Raw genomic sequence first — 18750 nt, 5'->3', positions numbered from 1 at the left:
GTCCGAGGTCCACAAACCCAAGTCCAAAGTCCAAAGTCCAACGTCCGTATAGTCGTACGTTTTAGTCAAGTTACCTTACTCACGTGGGATTGGTAGGATAGGTCGAGTAAGGGATCGTCCAAACCTTAGGGCACGGATAGGTTCACAACTGGAATTACAACTTTAGGTGAGTAGACTTTTTAGGTTTCTTTTAGTTGGTTTTAATTAAAATAACGGTAATGCAAATAATATAAATTACTACGGCGATTATATGTAGGTAAATAAAAGTAGAGAAACAGGGAGAGAGTTAATCATGCTCATGCAAGAATCATTTTTCAACAGTTTTTATTACTAAATCACTACATCTCTAGTTCGTCTCGTTTCGGAGACGACGTCGAGTATTGATCCCTAGTGCATGCCCACATCTCTAGGTCGCATTTCACTAGCATAAGGAGTTTCGATAATACCTCATCTCGGTATATTATTTCTGCTCCCCGCACAGTTCACATCACCGGACGAATTGGAGAGTCAGTTCGACACTGCAGAGTCGTCGCTACGAGACATTTTGTCGCTACAGATATCCTGGAGCATCGCGATCCAACTTTGTATGCAGTCTCGGGCCATTTTGGGACCGGATGTTAATTCTATGTCTAATTCCTAAGTAGTGATTCTAGAATATTAACGAAGTCAATCCGATTTTTACACGAAAGCAAAGATAACCCTCCCCGAGGGGAATTAGCTCATCATCATAGAGGAATAATAAAACTTGTCAGTATACATTAAGTAAATAAATGCGTGACGTAAATTAAACAAGAAAAGAAATAATGTTATTAAGGGTAAAACACTTACCGTAATTAAGTCTTTGAAACAAAAAGCGAAAAAGGTGGGCATCAAGAAAATTAAACGTAGCTAAAGCATTAATATGCTGAAGGGGTTCTAATGAAGGCGAAGCCCTCATATATATAGGCGGATGTCCCTTCACGTGAATTCCTAACCTTTAAATCAGGTTTGTTTGTTTCTTATTTGAAACGTTCAAAACTTTGAGAGTTTTGTTTCAACTGTATTTAAATTTTTTTTGTCCTTTAGCTGTTTAAGATTTTGTTTCGTAGCTTATTTCAATTCAAACCACCTGGTTTGAATTGATACGTGTCTTCTCTCTTGCCAGGTGGTATCAATTTGAAACCATCATTTGCCACCTGCCTATGCTGACTCATCATGTCTTCTGGGCCCGCATAATGTGTCCACTTAGTGTGTCCGGCGCCTAAAATTGGCGCTTTTTACGACTTTTTTGTCCTTTGCAGAGTTAAGTTCGCCCGTCGCTATGGGCAGCTTCACTAGCCCACGCCGGCACCTAGATTTATCCGATTTGAGCTTCGGAAGTTTCCCTCGCCTCTTTATATGTGGGCCCGTTCGCGACCGGTTCTCGTTTCTTTTGGAAACTTCGGCTCTAGTCGGGCTTTGTTTGGGCTTTTTGGGATTGAGCGGGAATTCCAATATTCCCAGATTCTTGTACTTGGCGGCTTCACTAGCCAACGCCGGCACCTAGATTTATCCGATTTGAGCATCGGAAGTTTCTTGCTTCTTCATATGTGGGCCCGCTCGCGACCGGTTCTCGTTTCTTTTGAAACTTCGGGCTTTACGGGTCGAGTGGGAAACTCCAAATATTCCCGTATTCCTGTACTTTGATGCATGTTTTATCGCTATCTTCATTTTAATTGCGGAAACCTGCAAAAGTACGAAAATATAATTATTACATGATTATTAAACACATAATTGACCAAAATGCTATGTCTCTCGAGGTTTAATATTACAGTTTTGGGTACTTATCACCAACAAACAAAATCATTCGTTCATTAAGGTTTAGGCAATGGAAACGTCCCACTCGATACCTTAGGCATGTTCGTTGTTACCCGAAGGATGAAAAAATGAGGACACATTTGAACAAATCCGGAGACAAAGAATGGGCAGAAATTTGGCAGACTATTATCTTTTGGTGTGATGCTAAGGAAATGCATTTCATTCTTGAGGACGCCAGACCAACACATCCTGTTGGATGGTAAATTTGAGCATGAAATTGTATATATATCTAGCTAAATAGTTATGTTTCGTGTGCTATTGTTTTTCATTGTTTCTTTCTGTATAATATATTATGTTCTCCAACCTTTCTGTTCCAGCAATCTAGCCCTAATTTTGCTCACGGTTCTCAGGTAATTTCTTTCTTTATCTATTGATACTTCGAGGACTAAGCATCATTCTGTTTGGGGGTGCTTTAAACCTGTAGCAAAAATTAGGCAAATTGTAGCCTGTATATAGTTTTTATTAATAATTGTAATTAGTGACAAAGTCTTGTTTCCTTGTCAATGATGAAAATTGTTTAGAAATCTCACATTAGTATCCGAATTAGGATTTGTTTTTAAAAAATTTAAGATAATACGTATGCAATAGTTTATACATCTTTTCATGAACATTCATGCACTGAGTATCATCGATTATACATAGTAGTAAGTTTCTCGAACCAACGGTTAGTTACTTAAACGATCAATCCTGTGAGAATCTAACCAAAAAGCCTCGATATGTGTGATATGTGAGTAATGACATAGAGGAGTAGTTTTTCCGAATAGAGAAAATCACACGTCTACTTACTTGATCACCACCCAAATCCTAGGCGAGAATTTATGCCTTCTTTGGATCGACATAGCTAAAAATTCTTACCTGTTACAAATTTTATCGCTAGTCATTTCACTGAGCCTTTCAGTAAACCTTTCACTTTAACCAAAAATTCCTTACCCATCTATTAACCTTAAATAGAAGAACCTACCTAAGTGATGAGTATGAGAAATAGGATGAAATGTGGAAAGGTAAAGAGGAAGACTTGACCTAAATAAAAGCTAGTTACTTGCTTCATAGCTCTCCTATACTGTTCGACATAGCTGAAGATGTTCTAAGCAGAGGTATAAACTGGCTCTTCCATATGGGGAAGATTAAGCATATGACGGCAGCTGGATATTGTCCGAGCCCGACGCACATCCTCTTTGCCGATGATATTTTCATCTTTGCAAACGGAGACATACGAGGCCTCAAACTGCTTAAGGAGATGCTCTATCTTTACCAGTTTTCAGCAGGGCAGTTTTTTAACCCATCAAAGAGCAAGCTCTACTTGGGCGCCATGTCTGACTCCAAGAGGAATCGAGTTGCCTCCCTGTTTGAATTCCAGCTCGGCCAATTGCCGGAGAGATACCTTGGAGCACCCATTTTCCAAGGCAGAGTAACTCGTGCAAGAGTTAAAGCTTTGGTGGATAAAATCAGGAGGAGAGCTAGCGGATGGGCTGGTAGGATGCTATCTTTCCAAGGGCGCGTGGTTCTGGCACAGTCAATATTAAGCAGTCTTCCGGTATACAACATGTACCTATAAATGGCCAGATAAATGCATAAAGGAATGTGAACTCTCCATAAGAAATTTCATCTGGTCTGGGGATCCAACGGTGAGAAAGGCAATCACTCTAAAATGGGAAAAGGTCTATAAGCCGCTCGATGAAGGGGGACTCGGCATTAGAAGACTCAAGGAGCTGAACCTTGCACTCCTTATGAAGTTAGCCTGGAACTTTCTGCATGGGGAGACAGAGTGGAGCAGATTCATGAAGCAAAAATGCACAATGAGAGATGGCAATTACCTAACATACCACAAGCATTCATCGGTATGGCGAGGGGATTGAAATGGGCATTAAAGGAAATGAAGCCTTTCCTAGGATGGATTGTGGGGACAAAAGGCGAAGCATCAATTTGTGGCGGGAACCTTGGGCGAGGATCAAGCGATGGCGAAGTGGTTCGGGGTATAAACCGGAGAGAATTTCGCAAAGGTCTCGGACCTCATCATCAACAACAAATGGCATATCGCAGCACCTATCCAAGAAGTGCTGTTGAAAGCGGGCATCGATGTCCATCACCTCAACCCACCAACAGGAGAAGAGCACGATACCAGAATCTGGAAACCCTCTCATGATGGGATGTTCACAGTGAAACAAGGGTTCGAGGTGATTAGAAAAAAAGAAAACAAGATCAGCTGGTATAAGTGGGTGTGGGCTCGTCATATCCACCCCAGACAAGCTGGCCTAGCTTGGAAATTGATTCATCGAGTGGTCCCAACTGATGACAGAGTGCAAAGAAAAGGAGTCCATCTTGCTTCGCGATGTAGGCTCTGTGGGAAGGAATCAGAAAGCGTGAAGCATATGCTTTGGGAGTGTGAAGAGGCTACGACACTGTGGCAATGGGCTTCATCTTACTTTGGAGTAAAGCCCTCAGGCATCACCTTAAAAGCAATCATGGAGGCAGGAAGAGGACACAACCAGATACGGAAGCAGCTCTGGAATGTTGCGGCTATCCATATCATAGTCCAACTATGGAAAGCTTGTAATAGCATTTTCTGGGATGATGGGAAGCTAAACCAGCAAAGGATAAAATGCGAAGTCCTCAAAGGGGTAAGCATCGCTGGCATCCTTCTATCGGGGACGATGAGCAATTCTGCCATCGATCTTCAGATTCTACACCAATTGAACATCAATCGAAGAGTGCGACCAGCGAGTAAAATCAGGGAAGTGTCTTGGATCCCTCCTGATATAGGGGTAGTCAAGGCTAACACAGATGGTTCGGCAATCGGAAATCCAAGAAATGGGGGTGCGGGAGTCATTTTTAGGAGCTATACGGCTGAAGTTCTGGGTACATTGGTACAAGGTCTAGGGGTCACTACAAACTATGAGGCAGAAAGCTTGGCAGTGGTATTGGCGGCCGAAACTGCTGTGGAAAAAGGATGGCAGAAAATCTAGATAGAGAGTGACTCTATGGCAGTTGTTTTAGCATTCCAAAAAGGAGAAGTCCCATGGTGGCTGAGAGCACGGTGGTATAGAGCATCAAGGATTACTTGTTGGAAAATCTCACATACACTCGAGAGAAGCAAACTTTGGGGCGGAATCGCGGCCATAAAAACATGGATCAACTTTGCAAAAAGGAGAGATCTATTGGAGTCCCAATAGACCCCCTTTCATTAGGTCCCTAGAATGTCCTCACCGGACTTACTACAGATTTGATTTTTAGAGTCTGTTGTAAATCCATTTTGACTGAGTTGTATTCTTTTTTACCAATTAATAAAACATCCTACTTGCATGCAAAAAAAAACTTGCTTCAGCCAAGGAAAATATAATTATGTTTCTTAAGCTTCTTGTTTCAAAAAAAAAAAAAAAAAAAAAAAAAAAAAAAGGAAAAAAAAAAAAAAAAAAAAAAAAGTGTGAAATAAGTACAAGGCTTAAGAGCAAAGTAGGAAAACTCAGGTAGAAGTAGGAAAAGAAAACAAGGATTTCTCGAGTGTAAATATCTTGAAGACCCTATTCTCTCATACTTATCATTTTTGATTATCCATTTCCATTTTTTTCTACACTACCACCTAAGCCCCATAATACATAATAAAGACATCTAACTCAATTAGGAGTAGGATGGTGTGATAATAAGTAGTAGATGTGATTGATCGACTTCGGCTGCTCTGACTGTCATTAAGTATGTGAGGAAATGTGTGCCCACTGCACACTGGAGTTAGCAAAACCTAAGTGGAAAAATTATGAGCGAATTTGTGTTTCAACACATACCTGTGAGAACCCATTTAGGTACGCTCTCTAAAGGATCCAGAAACAACCCTGCTAGTACATTTCAATGAAAAGTTCATTGCATGTATGATCATATGTAGATGTTTTAATTATTGAATGCATATTAACTTGAGATTCAAAGAAATCAATCCTCGTTCCCTGCTAAGGAGATGCATGGATATGTGATATTAATTTAGGAAACGAGTTTTTGTCACTGAGTCGTTGTAGCATAAATGAAGTTTGTGAGTATCTTCTCTAGAAAACTCTCACGAGGCTATAACTCGTCCACTAGGGAATTCCTAGTAGTTTAAGGCCTTGTTGCATATGGTCAATGCAACCGCACTCTGCGAAATGAGAATTAGTTAGGGCTACACATTTTTTGGCCACTTATCTGTTTTAATGTCTCTTCTTTTCTTGAGAACAAGCGAAGTGCTGTTTGGGGGTAGTGTGATAAGCACCCAAAACTGTAATATGAAACCCTATTGAGACATATAAATTTGGTTAATTATGTGTTTAATAATCATGAAATGAGTATATTTTTGTACTTTTGCAGGTATTCGCAGTAAACATGAAAATATTGGTTAAACCTGCGTTAAAGCACGGGGAACGATGCATATATGAATTCTTCCAAATCAGCCATGTGAAGCCCAACAAATTCGCACAGAAGCATCAAACTTCCGAAGCTCCTACCTCTTAAATCAGGACTCCGAATGCGACAAGTGAGCTGCTCAAACAATCAGGGCGATTAACTCTACGCATAGGCGAGAAGTTGTAAAATTGCCAAAAGACCGGACTGCCACTGGATTGCACGTAGACCCACTATGCGGGCCCGCAAGATTTGATGAGTCATCATACAAGTCAAGACAAAGGTGAAAATAATTGGTGCAAAAGTGATACCTTGCATGTAGTTAATAAAGTTAAATGAGATTAGGTGTTAATAGTGAAAAAAGATAGGCGTCACTTTTTTGTGGATTGTGTGGTTAAGAAGGAAGTAAATATGGTTTGGTGTTTCACGTGGGAGGAAAGGAGATTTCTTTCAAATGGAGAAGAAAACAAAATGATAAGCACCCAAAACTGTATTATAAAAACCTGTAGAGACATAACATTTCGGTCAATTTTGTGCTTAATAATCATGAAATAATCGCATCTTCGTGCTTTTGCGGGTGGAGTAACTAATGTAAAAATTATGATAAAGCCAGCATTTAAGCACGGAATAGGGAGTATACACATGCTTTCCGATCAAGCCCATGTGAAGCCCAACAAATCCGGACTAAAGCCCAAAGACTCAAATAGTACATAATCCAAATAAACGGATTACGCGGTAATGTAAGCGTCAAACTTCTGAAGCTCATATCTCTTGAACCAGGACTCTGAATGCGATGAGTGAGCTATTTCGTCGATCAGTGCAACGAACTCTACGCATAGGCGGGAAGTTGTAAAAATGCCAAAAGACCGGACTGCCACTGGACATTGCACGTGGACCCACTAGGCGGGCCCATAAGATTTGATGAGTCATCATGCAAGTCAAGACAAAGGTGCAAATAATTGGTGCAAATTTGACACCTTGCATGAAGTTAATGAGTTGGTTGGATTTAGGTGATGATTATCTAAAAAAAATGAAAGGTGTCAAATGGGAGTTAGTTTTGGATAAGTGAAAAATAAATGAGAGGAGAGTGTTTCACGTGGAAGAAGAGAAAAATGCTCTCTTATATAAAGGGGCTGATTTTGGGAGTTGGCTAGCTTTTACTTCCTTGACTTTTACTTTTCATTTACTTCCATGTCTTTACTTTTAGTTTTTAGTTTTTACTTTTAAGAAAAAAAATCTTGTAACTTGTTAATGGAGGACTACACCTTCTAGTTCTTGAATAAAAACTTCTGTTTTCCTTAGGTAATTAGTTGGCTTTGTATTCATTTCTTCTTTCTATCTCTTTTTACTTATCTTATTTATAGTTTTAATCAAATCCTACGATCATGAGCTAAAACTCTCCCAAGGGGAGGGTTAATAATGCTCATGTGAGGATCAGGCTACAAATTTAGGATTCCAAAATCACTACTTAAAAGACTTAGTTCTATTTTTCATCCTGTCCCAAAATGACAGAGATTGACAAATATCTGATCAACTGTTGTAAAGTAGAACTAGGAGTTGGAATGATATTTCAGAGATGAAATATCATTTTAATTCCACATGCTAGCATGATATGTTTAGAGATAGGTACATTATGTTAGAGATTTGAGATGGTAGTGACCTGTTTCTAAAAGACTTGTAGCTAGGCCTTGCATGAGTAGGATTAATACTTCCCTATCTTTCTCTCTTTCATTTAACTATAAAACAAACTTATAAATTTTAGATAACTTGTGTAAAAAAAAATCTATCTATCAAATCTTTCTCACTTAGTTCTCCAAGGTGTAGATTTCAGTTGTGATCATTTAGATTCTTGTCTTAGAAGTTGGAACGAAATCCCTACTCGAACTAGATTGGCATTCTAAAAGAAAAATAGTGAGTAAGGAACTATTGAGTTTTAGCACGTAGTAAGTAAATTTCTAAAAAAAACATTGAAAAGTGCTAAGATCACAAAACAAGGAGGGGACACTCCATTTACTCCCTTGACTTCTTTTCCTTTACCATGCATTATTTTAGTTCCTTAGTCATAGTTTGTATTTAGTTTTTAGTTTGGGAACAAAAAAAATAGCTTGTAATTGTTTTAATGGAGGAAACTTTGTGTTCCTCTTGAAAATAAATCTCACTTCTTCATGCAAGTGAGTTCATATATATAGTTTCTTTTTCTATTTGTTCTCTTTCTCTCTCATTTACATTTTATATACTACACTTGTCATCCTTTATCCCAAGGATCATGAGCTAAACCTTCCCTTTGTAGGGAGTTAACACTACACCATAACAGGCTATTTGCAACGGCAAAAAAGCGTTGCTAATAATTTTCGCAACGCTTTTTAAGCGTTGCAAATATGGCGTCGGTAAAGTGTTGGAAATATTTGCAACGCACAGAATTTTCCAACGCTTAGTATAACTATTTCGTACACATATTTAAAACCTTTGCAACGGTTTTTTAATTCACAAACGCTTTTTAAGCGTTGGTAATTTGTTAAAATTTTTACCAACGGTTTTTAACCGTTGCAAAGTTGTTAGTTAATTTTAAAAAAAATAATTTAAAATTCGTTTGTAACGGTTATAAAGCGTTGCAAATTTGTTAGTTAATTTTAAAAAAATAATTTAAAATTCGTTTGTAACGGTTATGAACCGTTGCTGATGGGTTGCTAATAAAAAAAAAATCTCATTTTTGTAGCGAGACCAGCTAAACCAATTTGGTGGTATAACACATTAATATCAGTTCCCTAGGAGTAATAAAGTTTTGTGATCAAACTGCTATCACAACACCTATTTCCACTTACAGTTCAAATCAAATTCATCACAACATCATCACTACAACGGTATACACAAAGCTATATACCCCGAACCACCAAATAACCCCAAATAATAAGATCTCATACGGACATACCACTTGACAACAAAATGCAGGAAAAAACGTAAAACACATTCAAAAATAAACAAAATCCAAACCTCAGCATTGGCTTGAACATATTCATCAAATCCATCCAAAGTGCAATCATGATCAAATTCACTTTTCGAAACACAACATTATTATCATCCCACTCTTCCTCAATCAAAGGCACCATAATGCTCCCCATTCTTCGCCCCGGTCCACTTTTCCTAAACACCCTACACAAAGACAAATGCATCCTTCCCCAAAAAAAAACAAAACACATTATTGGAAAGTAAGTAATCCTTCAATAAAGACCTATAAATGAATTTGAACAAGTAAAACACTTGAGAATAGTACTTGTGTGAATCCTTCAATAATTACTAGCAGAGAGACAAAATTTGAGTAAAAGTGTAAACCGATGCGGCAATGGCGTGTGCACTAACTAAAGTCACTAAATTTATTGGAAAATTTAAGCTGAAAAATTCAAGTATTGCACGGGAAAGGGACTCACCAAACAGAGAAGTCTGAGCTCCAAAGTGAGATGGAGTCGTTCCTACGGTGATAAAAACAACAATGCGGGGGGTATTAAAACCCAAAAAAAATTATTGGTAGGAATTTTGAGTTTTTTTTTTAAATGAGACTCTCTAGACCAATTTATTGTACACATACACATGCATCTTAGTGGGTAGTGGGTACATATCCATTACTACATATGCATTGTAGTGAGTGGAATTCACTGGTAATGTACCATAGCTACATGGTAGGCCAATGGAATTGGATGACTTAAATAAAACCGTATAGCCAAATACAATGACGATCATTGATTGGGCTCCTTTGACCATCGAGTATTCACCCAAATCAATAACGTTTTTAGTTAGAGGAACTAGCTTTAAAGATAAAATGTCCGTACCTTGGAATCTGGTTTCTAAGCTTTTCCTCTTTGAATTACCGAGATTTTTGAACTTCAAACTGGGGCAAAAGAAATGAAAGAAACAGCACTGTTGTATTTAGAAATGAAAGAAACTAAGTAAACATTTTAAAGGTGCATAGCTATGAAAATGGTATAAATGATGAGGTTTGCAACTGCTTTATAGATGAAACAACAGGTATAGTTCAGTGTAGAAAACCTCATCATGCCGTCATCGTTGTTTTGGTTTGAGGTTGCTCTAGCTCGGAACTCTCCAGAATCCCTAAAACGTTCACGAGAGAGAGAGAGAGAGAGAGCAGGTATACAATCTTGTGTTAGGCACAGAGAACAATACTAGCAGAATACCATTTTGTGAAGGTGAAGTGGGGCTCAGTCCATCCCGGCGGAAACTTTTGTTTTGGCAAATAATGGATGGTGATATCTCGGTGTTATTACATCATGCAGTCCACCTGAAGTTGCATTTTTTTCTTTTCTTTTGAGCAGCCTCCACCAATTCCTATAGTGTTTTCCATGGAAATTAGTTCAAAACTAGCAAGTTAGTACAAACTTAAGGTAAATCAGTTGAGAAAAAACTGTCTATAATAACAAAGACTTAACAAAATTATAGTTGGAACTCAAGTGAAATGCAAACTCACATAACGGGCTCGAGCACTCTCCAAAACAGTTCCATTACGACGTTCATGTCCTGCTTTCCAACTGTCTACCCGTCCATGTATCTTGTCAGGATTTTGTTTATTCTACATGTACATTGGTAAATAATTGTTAGCATAACGTGATCAAAATTTAAAAGTTTATGGAAAGACACCTACCATTTTATGCAACATGTTGGCATCATGATCCCTTAAGTGTATGTCGAGAATCATTCAGTTTTATATTCTCACACCATTCTTCGCTTTTCTTGCCATCACTTCAGGAGTGTTCTCATATAGTACAAACTGTTCCCAATGATTTGGATCAATGCCATCTGGGCATGCGGCGATTTGTTCTTCCAAGGTCTCAAACTTATTCAATATATCTTTTCTCAAGACCCATTTTCCATATCTAAACTTAGTACAAAAGTTTTTTTCTGCATGTGAACGAGCTAGTGCTTGGTCGACATTTGTAACTTCAAATTCACGCTGTAAAACACAAGTTATATAGTAATGTGAATGAAGCTAAAACTCAAAATGTCTAGTATGCATTAAAAAAAATCAGAGGTAAACCTTACCATTAAGGCATTCCAAACCTTATCCTTGAAGTCAGGATGTACAAGCCTCCAATCAGTGTAACTAATTGGGATACGAGCTCGAATAAGACTACCAGCACGAGTATTCCATCTGGAGGCATTATCACCAACGACAACACCATCAATATCAATCAATACAGGTAACTTCCTAACATTTTCTAATTCTTGCATGTCGCCTGAAGGCTGAGATGCCTGTGAAACTGAAGTAGAAGGCTGTGATGCATGTGAGGCAGAACCAGAAGGTTGAGATGCACTAGGCTATGGTTGACTTGATACCATTTCAAATGAAATCCTAACATATATTGCAAAATAGTCTATTAGTAGTCTGGTACTAAAAAATATAATCATGAAAGGTGAGAAAGAAGAATAAATAAAAGTATATAAACAATTCAATCCAAACAAAAGTATTTCATTACCTTATCACACATACCACCAATTTAATAAACCCCAGAGAGATACATAACAAACAAAATGAATAATAATAATAATATACACAATAAGCATACATATTAAGATTTGGAAACTTTAAAGCAAAAATTGTATCATAGTTTGGAAACTAAAACAATTACAATCAGGTTAAGCACTTCATCAAAGGCTTCAAATTAGGTTGGTCCTCAAGGGTAGATTAGAAAACAGTTGGTACATCTAGTGAGTCAACTCCACATGTCAATCGCCTCGGTGAATGGATGACTACCGACCAATTAGGATTTTTCAAGTCCTTCGAGTAAAACACTTGACTAGCTTCGGAAGCGAGAATGACCGGCTCATCAAAGTACTGGTCAACACTTTTCATCTTATTAAGATTGACCAACACCAAATTAGAGTCTGGACAGAGCTTGCAGCCATTGGTCTTGTCCTCCACCCTCACCCAATTGCAATAAAAGACTACTTGTTGAAAGTCTGTATAGTCCAGCTCTAATATTTGTTCAATAACCCCATACCGCCGCCGATGCATCTACTTTGGATTTTTGTCTTTCCTACTTGACGTAAACGAAGTGATTGCCTCCATGCAAACACCACTATCTTGTGTGGCAACTGTTTCGTCATGCGACCTAGTAGAAAAGACAAAACCATTGATGTGGTACTTTCTATACATTTTAGCTTGGTGCAATGATCCTTCAACTAATCGCCATAAGTCACTCTTGGTGTCATTTGCAGCCAATAACTGTAAAAAGACGATAGTTAGAAAGCAAATATTACTAACTTCAGATTTCCTATTTAACTAACGGATGAATTAAACAATACCTTGTTATATAACCAGACAATGAAATCTGTTTGTATCTGCACTTCTGACTTTGCAACCCCTTTTCCTCTACCACGAGATTGTAAAGAGCGGTATTCACTACAAATCATTCATGCAATTACGCATGAGTATTTTCATGTAGAGTACTAGAGTGGGTTTAGAAACCAAATGTGTCAAAAAAAAACACACCTGTAGTAATCATCAAGCTTTTCGACGCCTAGTGAAACAAGACCCATCTACGATTTGAATCCATTGTTTAACACTTAAGGTCACAGATCTTACCATCGAGCAAAGGCCCTTCATCACTATACTCGCCATCTTCATCCGTAAAGGCCACACGCCGATTTATGATTTCCATCCCACGAATTGGGCATATACTCCATAGCATACCTAATCGATTTCGAAACAATATACGACTCTGCAATGGACCCTTCAACATATCGTTTTATTGCTGAGAATATTTTTACACTCTTTCATCGCCTCTATTAGAATAAGAAATTTAAGTATACACTTTCAATTTTAAAATCCAATTATAGAAAAAGCTAGAGAAGATATTAAGGTAAAAGTAATTTACATACCGTTCAAATGGAAACATCCACCTTTGATGCACAGTTCCACAAAGAAAGCGCTTCATCGACCAAATGCACCATGAGGTGGATCGATATCAAAAACGATGGTGGAAAATATTTTTCAAGCACGATAATGCTTCGCAACCATGTACTTGGCCTCTTGGATATGTTGCCGGACTAAGACTTTAGAGCACAACAAGTTGAAGAATAAGCTTATCTGATGAATAGCTCTTCGCAGGTCACGATGTTTAGGAAAAGCATGTTGAAGCAATACAGGTAGCAAATAACACATAATGACATGATAGTCATGAGATTTCATTACGAGCAAACCAGGTGGATTTAAAGTGACAATGTTGCTCAGATTTGATGAGAAACCAGAAGGAAGCTTCAAGTCCTTCAAAATTTTGCAGAAATTTAACTTCTCGTCTTTAGCTAAGACAAATGGAGCCTTCGGTTTTATTGGTTTCCTGTGGATCGGTCGATTGCATCCATCGACCATCGTGAATTCAAGATCTTCCTCATATCTTCTTCAAGACCCATCTCGTATCCTTTGACTTGTCTTTCTTGTCTAGGATGTAATTTAGTAGATGTTCCGCAACATTTTTCTCAGTATGCATCACATCAACAACATGTCGGGATTTATGAGTGGGCCAATAGGGCATATCCCAAAAAATAGACCTTTTATACCAAGCCTCAGAACTTGAACATCTTCATCATCTACATTATCATCCAAATTCACATCGGATGTGCTTCTTTTGCTACCGGTTGGGATTTTACCCGGCTTATACTTGATATGACTCCTGGCTTTGCATAACTTTTTCTCCACTTAACCTTAGTGGAACAATGTTCAACTCTTGATCTTAAGTCCCAAGTATTTGCCCGACCGAAACGGGTGACCCAATGGAAGAAAGGGGTGATAGTTTGTGTAAACAATCTTCTTTGCATGCTCAAGATATATCGATTGAGTGTTATCTCGAACAAATCGGACATGCTTTGTAACCATGTGTTATACACCGCTAAGTTTCCAAAAGCAGGAAAATCATGAATACCCCACATTAGCATAGCTCTCAAGGTAAAATGCTGTTTTTATGCATGTCATAAGCCAAAGACCCCTTCCTTCCACAACTGTTCCAACTCCTCATACAATGGTCAAGAAAACGTCGATATCTTGACCCGGTGCCTTCGCCCGGTATCGACAAACACATCATTTGGAACTCGGTTTCATACATAAAGAAGGGGAGATTATAAGGTACCAAGTAAACGGGCCAACAACTATAGCTAGTGGATTGTATTCCACGAGGATTGAAACCATCGGTTGCAATTCCAAGCCAAACATTACCCTCCCCGAGCAAAATCGGGCCAACTCTTTTTACATGTTTTCCCTTTGGATTGAGTCGATGGGATGTCGCATATGATCCCAAGAAGGTGTAGCTCGGTCGTGCCATGTCATTTCGTTCGCTATCCATGGGATAGTGTACAACCTCTTGAGCCTTGGAATCAAGGGAAAATGTCTCAAAACTTTATTTGGCTCTTTTGTTTCTTTCTTACCCATCTTTCCTTCTTTCACTTTGTATCTGGGTGCTTTACACTGACGACATTCCATTAACTTAGCATCATCTTTCCAGTATAACATACAATTGTTCTCACATGCATCGATACTTGTGGCTTTCATTCCTAGATCTTTCAAAGCATTGCTTTCATTCTGAGGGGTACTTTGATGGCAAAGTGATTCCTTCGGGAACCATATCCTCAAAAGGGACAAAAGTGCGGACACACTAGTTCACGACCAACCATATTTCTTCTTCAAGTTATGAAGGTCAACAACTGCTGAAAGTGTAGTAACGGGAGCCTCACATGAAGGGTATAGCTTTTGTTCAGCCATTTTCTTGTATTCGTTGTACCTCTTCCCCAAACCACGTTCAAGAACAGGTGGTGGTTCAAAATCCTCCATATGATTTTCTTCATCCTCATTCAAATCACCTGCAACTACTTCATGCACTCCATAAGAAGCATCAACAAAATTCCCCATCCCAAGCCCTTTGGCCTCAGTGTTTTCTTCTTCAATCACTGGCTCCACCACTGGATCCGTACATGGGTTCTCACCATGTAAAACCCATACACGATAATTCTTATCTATCCCGTACTTAATCAAATGTCTAGAGATTGTACCAAACACAAAGATTTTTCCATTTCGACATTCTCTGCAAGGACAAGGACACGTGGTCGAGCCGCGGTTGTTCACAGTCGCAAATTGAATAAAATCAGCCACCCCTTGTTTGTACACATCTCCAAATCTGTCCAATTCATTCATCCACTCTTTCTGAATTGGCCGAGACATTTTGCAAAATTAGACGTGGGGGGTTGAACAAGCACATTGTGTAATCTATCGATTTTATACAACATAATACACAATCAAACCTTGAATATAAACACAGAGTACTACGGCATTTGTGTAAGTCGTTGAATCCTAAACTCGACTTCAACTACATCAAAAGTAAGCTCTAAGTCGGTCCAGCGCAGCTGGCCTAGGTAGCAAGCAGCACTAGTATTCTCGAATTCTAGCTAAGTCTATGATATTAAAGGAATAGCTATAAATAGAATTAACAAAGAATATTAACAAAGAAAAATTGATTTAATCTGCCGTAACATTGGGCTATACTACCACCTTAGGCAGGCACCGCCGTCGAACCCTCAGTCGACATATCTTTATCTAAGCAACCACATATACTTCATCATTGTTTCACCACTGAACATAAGAAAACTTCAAACAACAGCAGCTATCAATACTCAGTCGACGTCAAATTGTGATACTTGCTCGGTTCTTATATAGAGTTGTTATTACGTGGACTGCTTTGTTACTACACAATTGCGTGAGGTCTTTGCATACGTTATTACGTGGAAAACCAACACCTCAACCTTTTCTAATTTTGTCTAAAATAGTTTCTATCTTAGCTAGTCCACAAAAAAAAAATTTGCATTGAGATTGATTGAGACAAACAATTGACACCTCTGATCATACACAATATTTACATTATCCAAAGAACCGTTACAAGTCACTGTTGATTTAGATCCAAGATTCGTGTGTGTGCACCAAGATCTGTGTGTGCCGAGATCCGTAACCGAAACAATCCAACGACAACTAGTAATGGTCTTTGGAATTTGATCCAGTAACGGTTCTTTGTGTAGCCGGACTCAAAGGAAAATACTGCATTCCTCTACTGTGTGTTTAACAACTTTCGGTTCTTTGGCCTAGGGGAACAAAAAGTCCTTTAAATAATTTTTGTAATCTATGGAGAAACCACTTCATCAAAAAGGAATAATAATAATACATTCCAAAGTCAATTGAATTTTCTTTGACAAACTTTCAAAGTAGTTACATGGAAAAGAAAATAACGAATCTGAGATTAAATTATGAAGTCAAATGGAATTCTATTTTTACTAAACTTTCAATATGAAATTGCTTTGCTATTGTTATTATTATTTTTTTCCGATGAAGAGAAATTGCACTAATAATTTCTCATTGTTTTCCACGTAATAGTTGTTTACATGTGTACTTCATTTCTTGTTCCACACCTAAAGAAGACCCCTTCACTCCAAATCTCTTTCATGTGACGTTCCCAATATCGGCCCAAGGTTATATGAAACGGGTCGGGTGTTGGTTTGGGCCTTGGTTTCCCCCCCGCAGTTTTTGGCGGGAGAATTAATTCACCTATTTTTCCAAGAGCTGTAATTTGCAGGGCTGAGCAAGTCGAGAACAACACCCGACCCTCAATTGTGTGCTTAAAAAAGCCTTATCATTTGTGGTTCAAGTGTGATACTTGCTCGGGTCTTATATAGAGTGAAATATCAATTATAATATTCATTTAAGTGAGCATACCACATTGTAATTCAAATAAAGCAATGTAATGCCAACACCGACCTAATCAAATCCTTTCTTCTTGGCGATTCTAGAAAAGTGAGCGAAACTGTTAAGAGAGAGATCATCATCGAGGAGAGAAGCCTAGCAAGTCAAAGGCATATACTGATTTCTGCTAGTATTCTAAATAACATACTAGAATAAATGCCAACAAATCAAACCTAATCTACATATTCGAGCACCACGAGAGAAATTATCATATCAAAACCAGAAGGCCACAACTAGTAGCAAACCACCATGTTCAATTTTACACCAACCACCGGATCAAAGAAAAGGAATTAGATACCAAGTAAAGCTGCAACTTGAGACAAAATATGGGCTATGTACACTAACTAAAACAACCACTAGCTAAACATCCATTTCTAAGACACTAACTAAACTAACTAAAACAACCACTAGCACACCATTTATGCCCCCCCTGCCCCTTATAGATGATCACGTCTTACTTAGGGGTTTGCTATTATCTGCATTGTTTACTGCTTTTACCAACAAGAGTCGCTCAATATCTAAGCGGCTTTTGCACAATCATCGATGACCTTACGGTGAAAAATATTGTGGTGAGAGGAGGACACTATGCAAACCACATTCCACATTCTCAATGTACTAGACAAATTTCAAAAGCGAACAAACGAGAACATTCCCAAATGATTATTGATAAAACAGCCAACAAGATATATATATGAATGATGGTAATGGGTAACAACTCAAGTTCATACAAAGCAGAGCTACGAGGCGACCATCAATTTACTGATTAAAGGTCACAAAATCAAACATATAACAGCCATGTTACAAGTATGAACAACAACACACTTCACACACATGATTTACGAGATAATATTACATAAACAAGAACATACATATTATTAAAACAGATCCATGGCAGTAAATCAAGTTTTGCAAGTGGGTAAAACGATGCGTTCATTTCGAGAGCTACAAGACAACCATCTTTTACATTTGAAAACATGGAAAAGTAACAATAGTACATGAGAAACAAACAAGCAAATCAAAGAGAACCGGACACGGTACATTTTTCTTTTTACTAAAAGTAGAAAGAAAAACCCAACCCAAAAACAACTCATCATCACAAACTAGTACTGTTTATAAACACAAGAAGACTAGTATTGGAACTCGAAGAGATGATTTCATGAGAGTTTCTATTAATAGTAAAAAAAAAAAAAACTACTAGTACGAGAAAAAGTTTCAATAGAAAATGAAACGGTGGTTAAATCAAGAAAGGAATGAAAAAAACTAGAAAGAAAATGAAAGATTATTACCTTGTTTTCTTCTTCTTCTTCTTCTTCTTCTTCTTTCTTTGATTGAATCTGAATCTGAAAATTAGGTTTTGAGGAGTCGTTCATTCCTTCTCCTCTTGCTCAACTGTCCGCCAAGTAAAGGACTACAGAAGATCGTGGAGATCCACAAGATACCTGCCACGAAAATAATGGGGCGGTGAGAGAGAGAGAGAGGAGAGAAAAAAAAAAGTTATGTTTTATATTTCGATTTTTTTTCGTTTTCCTCTGTTCACGAAAATTTTAAGTTTGTAACACTTCTCCAACGCTTTTTAAGCGTTAGCAATTAATTCCAGAAATTCACCCAAATAAAGCAACGCTTTACAACATTGCCAACGCTTATTTAACATTGGAAAATTACTAACGCTAAATAAGCGTTGCAAATCAAAAAAGGTGCGTGTTGCAAATATCCTATTATGGTGTAGTGTAATGATACTCAAGTGACGGATAATCTTTGTTATTTGATTTAGT

At 38.1% G+C, this 18750-nt stretch overlaps 2 protein-coding genes and 1 long non-coding RNA gene across 3 annotated transcripts; 1 reads left to right on the top strand and 2 right to left on the bottom strand.

The window, feature by feature from the left end:
* The first annotated feature begins 2968 nt into the window (after positions 1–2968).
* Positions 2969–3391, top strand: LOC147496540 (uncharacterized). Its single transcript, XM_086562603.1, has one exon. The coding sequence runs from the start codon at positions 2969–2971 to the stop codon at positions 3389–3391; it is 423 nt and encodes a 140-aa protein (XP_086418729.1).
* A 7089-nt stretch (positions 3392–10480) lies between these two features.
* Positions 10481–10869, bottom strand: LOC147496539 (uncharacterized). The gene is made up of 3 exons (XR_015197102.1): positions 10847–10869; positions 10673–10774; positions 10481–10533 (listed from the first exon to the last, which is right to left on the bottom strand). It is a non-coding gene; the product is annotated as an uncharacterized LOC147496539 (long non-coding RNA).
* Positions 10870–10906: 37 nt separating this feature from the next.
* Positions 10907–11550, bottom strand: LOC147496538 (uncharacterized). The gene is made up of 2 exons (XM_086562602.1): positions 11245–11550; positions 10907–11155 (listed from the first exon to the last, which is right to left on the bottom strand). The coding sequence occupies exons 1-2, from the start codon at positions 11431–11433 to the stop codon at positions 10907–10909; spliced, it is 438 nt and encodes a 145-aa protein (XP_086418728.1). The 5' UTR covers positions 11434–11550.
* Between the last annotated feature and the right edge of the window lie 7200 nt (positions 11551–18750).

Source organism: Coptis chinensis, chromosome 5, assembly GCF_015680905.1.
Source record: "Coptis chinensis isolate HL-2020 chromosome 5, ASM1568090v1, whole genome shotgun sequence".
Lineage (NCBI taxonomy): Eukaryota > Viridiplantae > Streptophyta > Magnoliopsida > Ranunculales > Ranunculaceae > Coptis > Coptis chinensis.
This window is presented reverse-complemented; position numbering and strand designations above follow the sequence as displayed.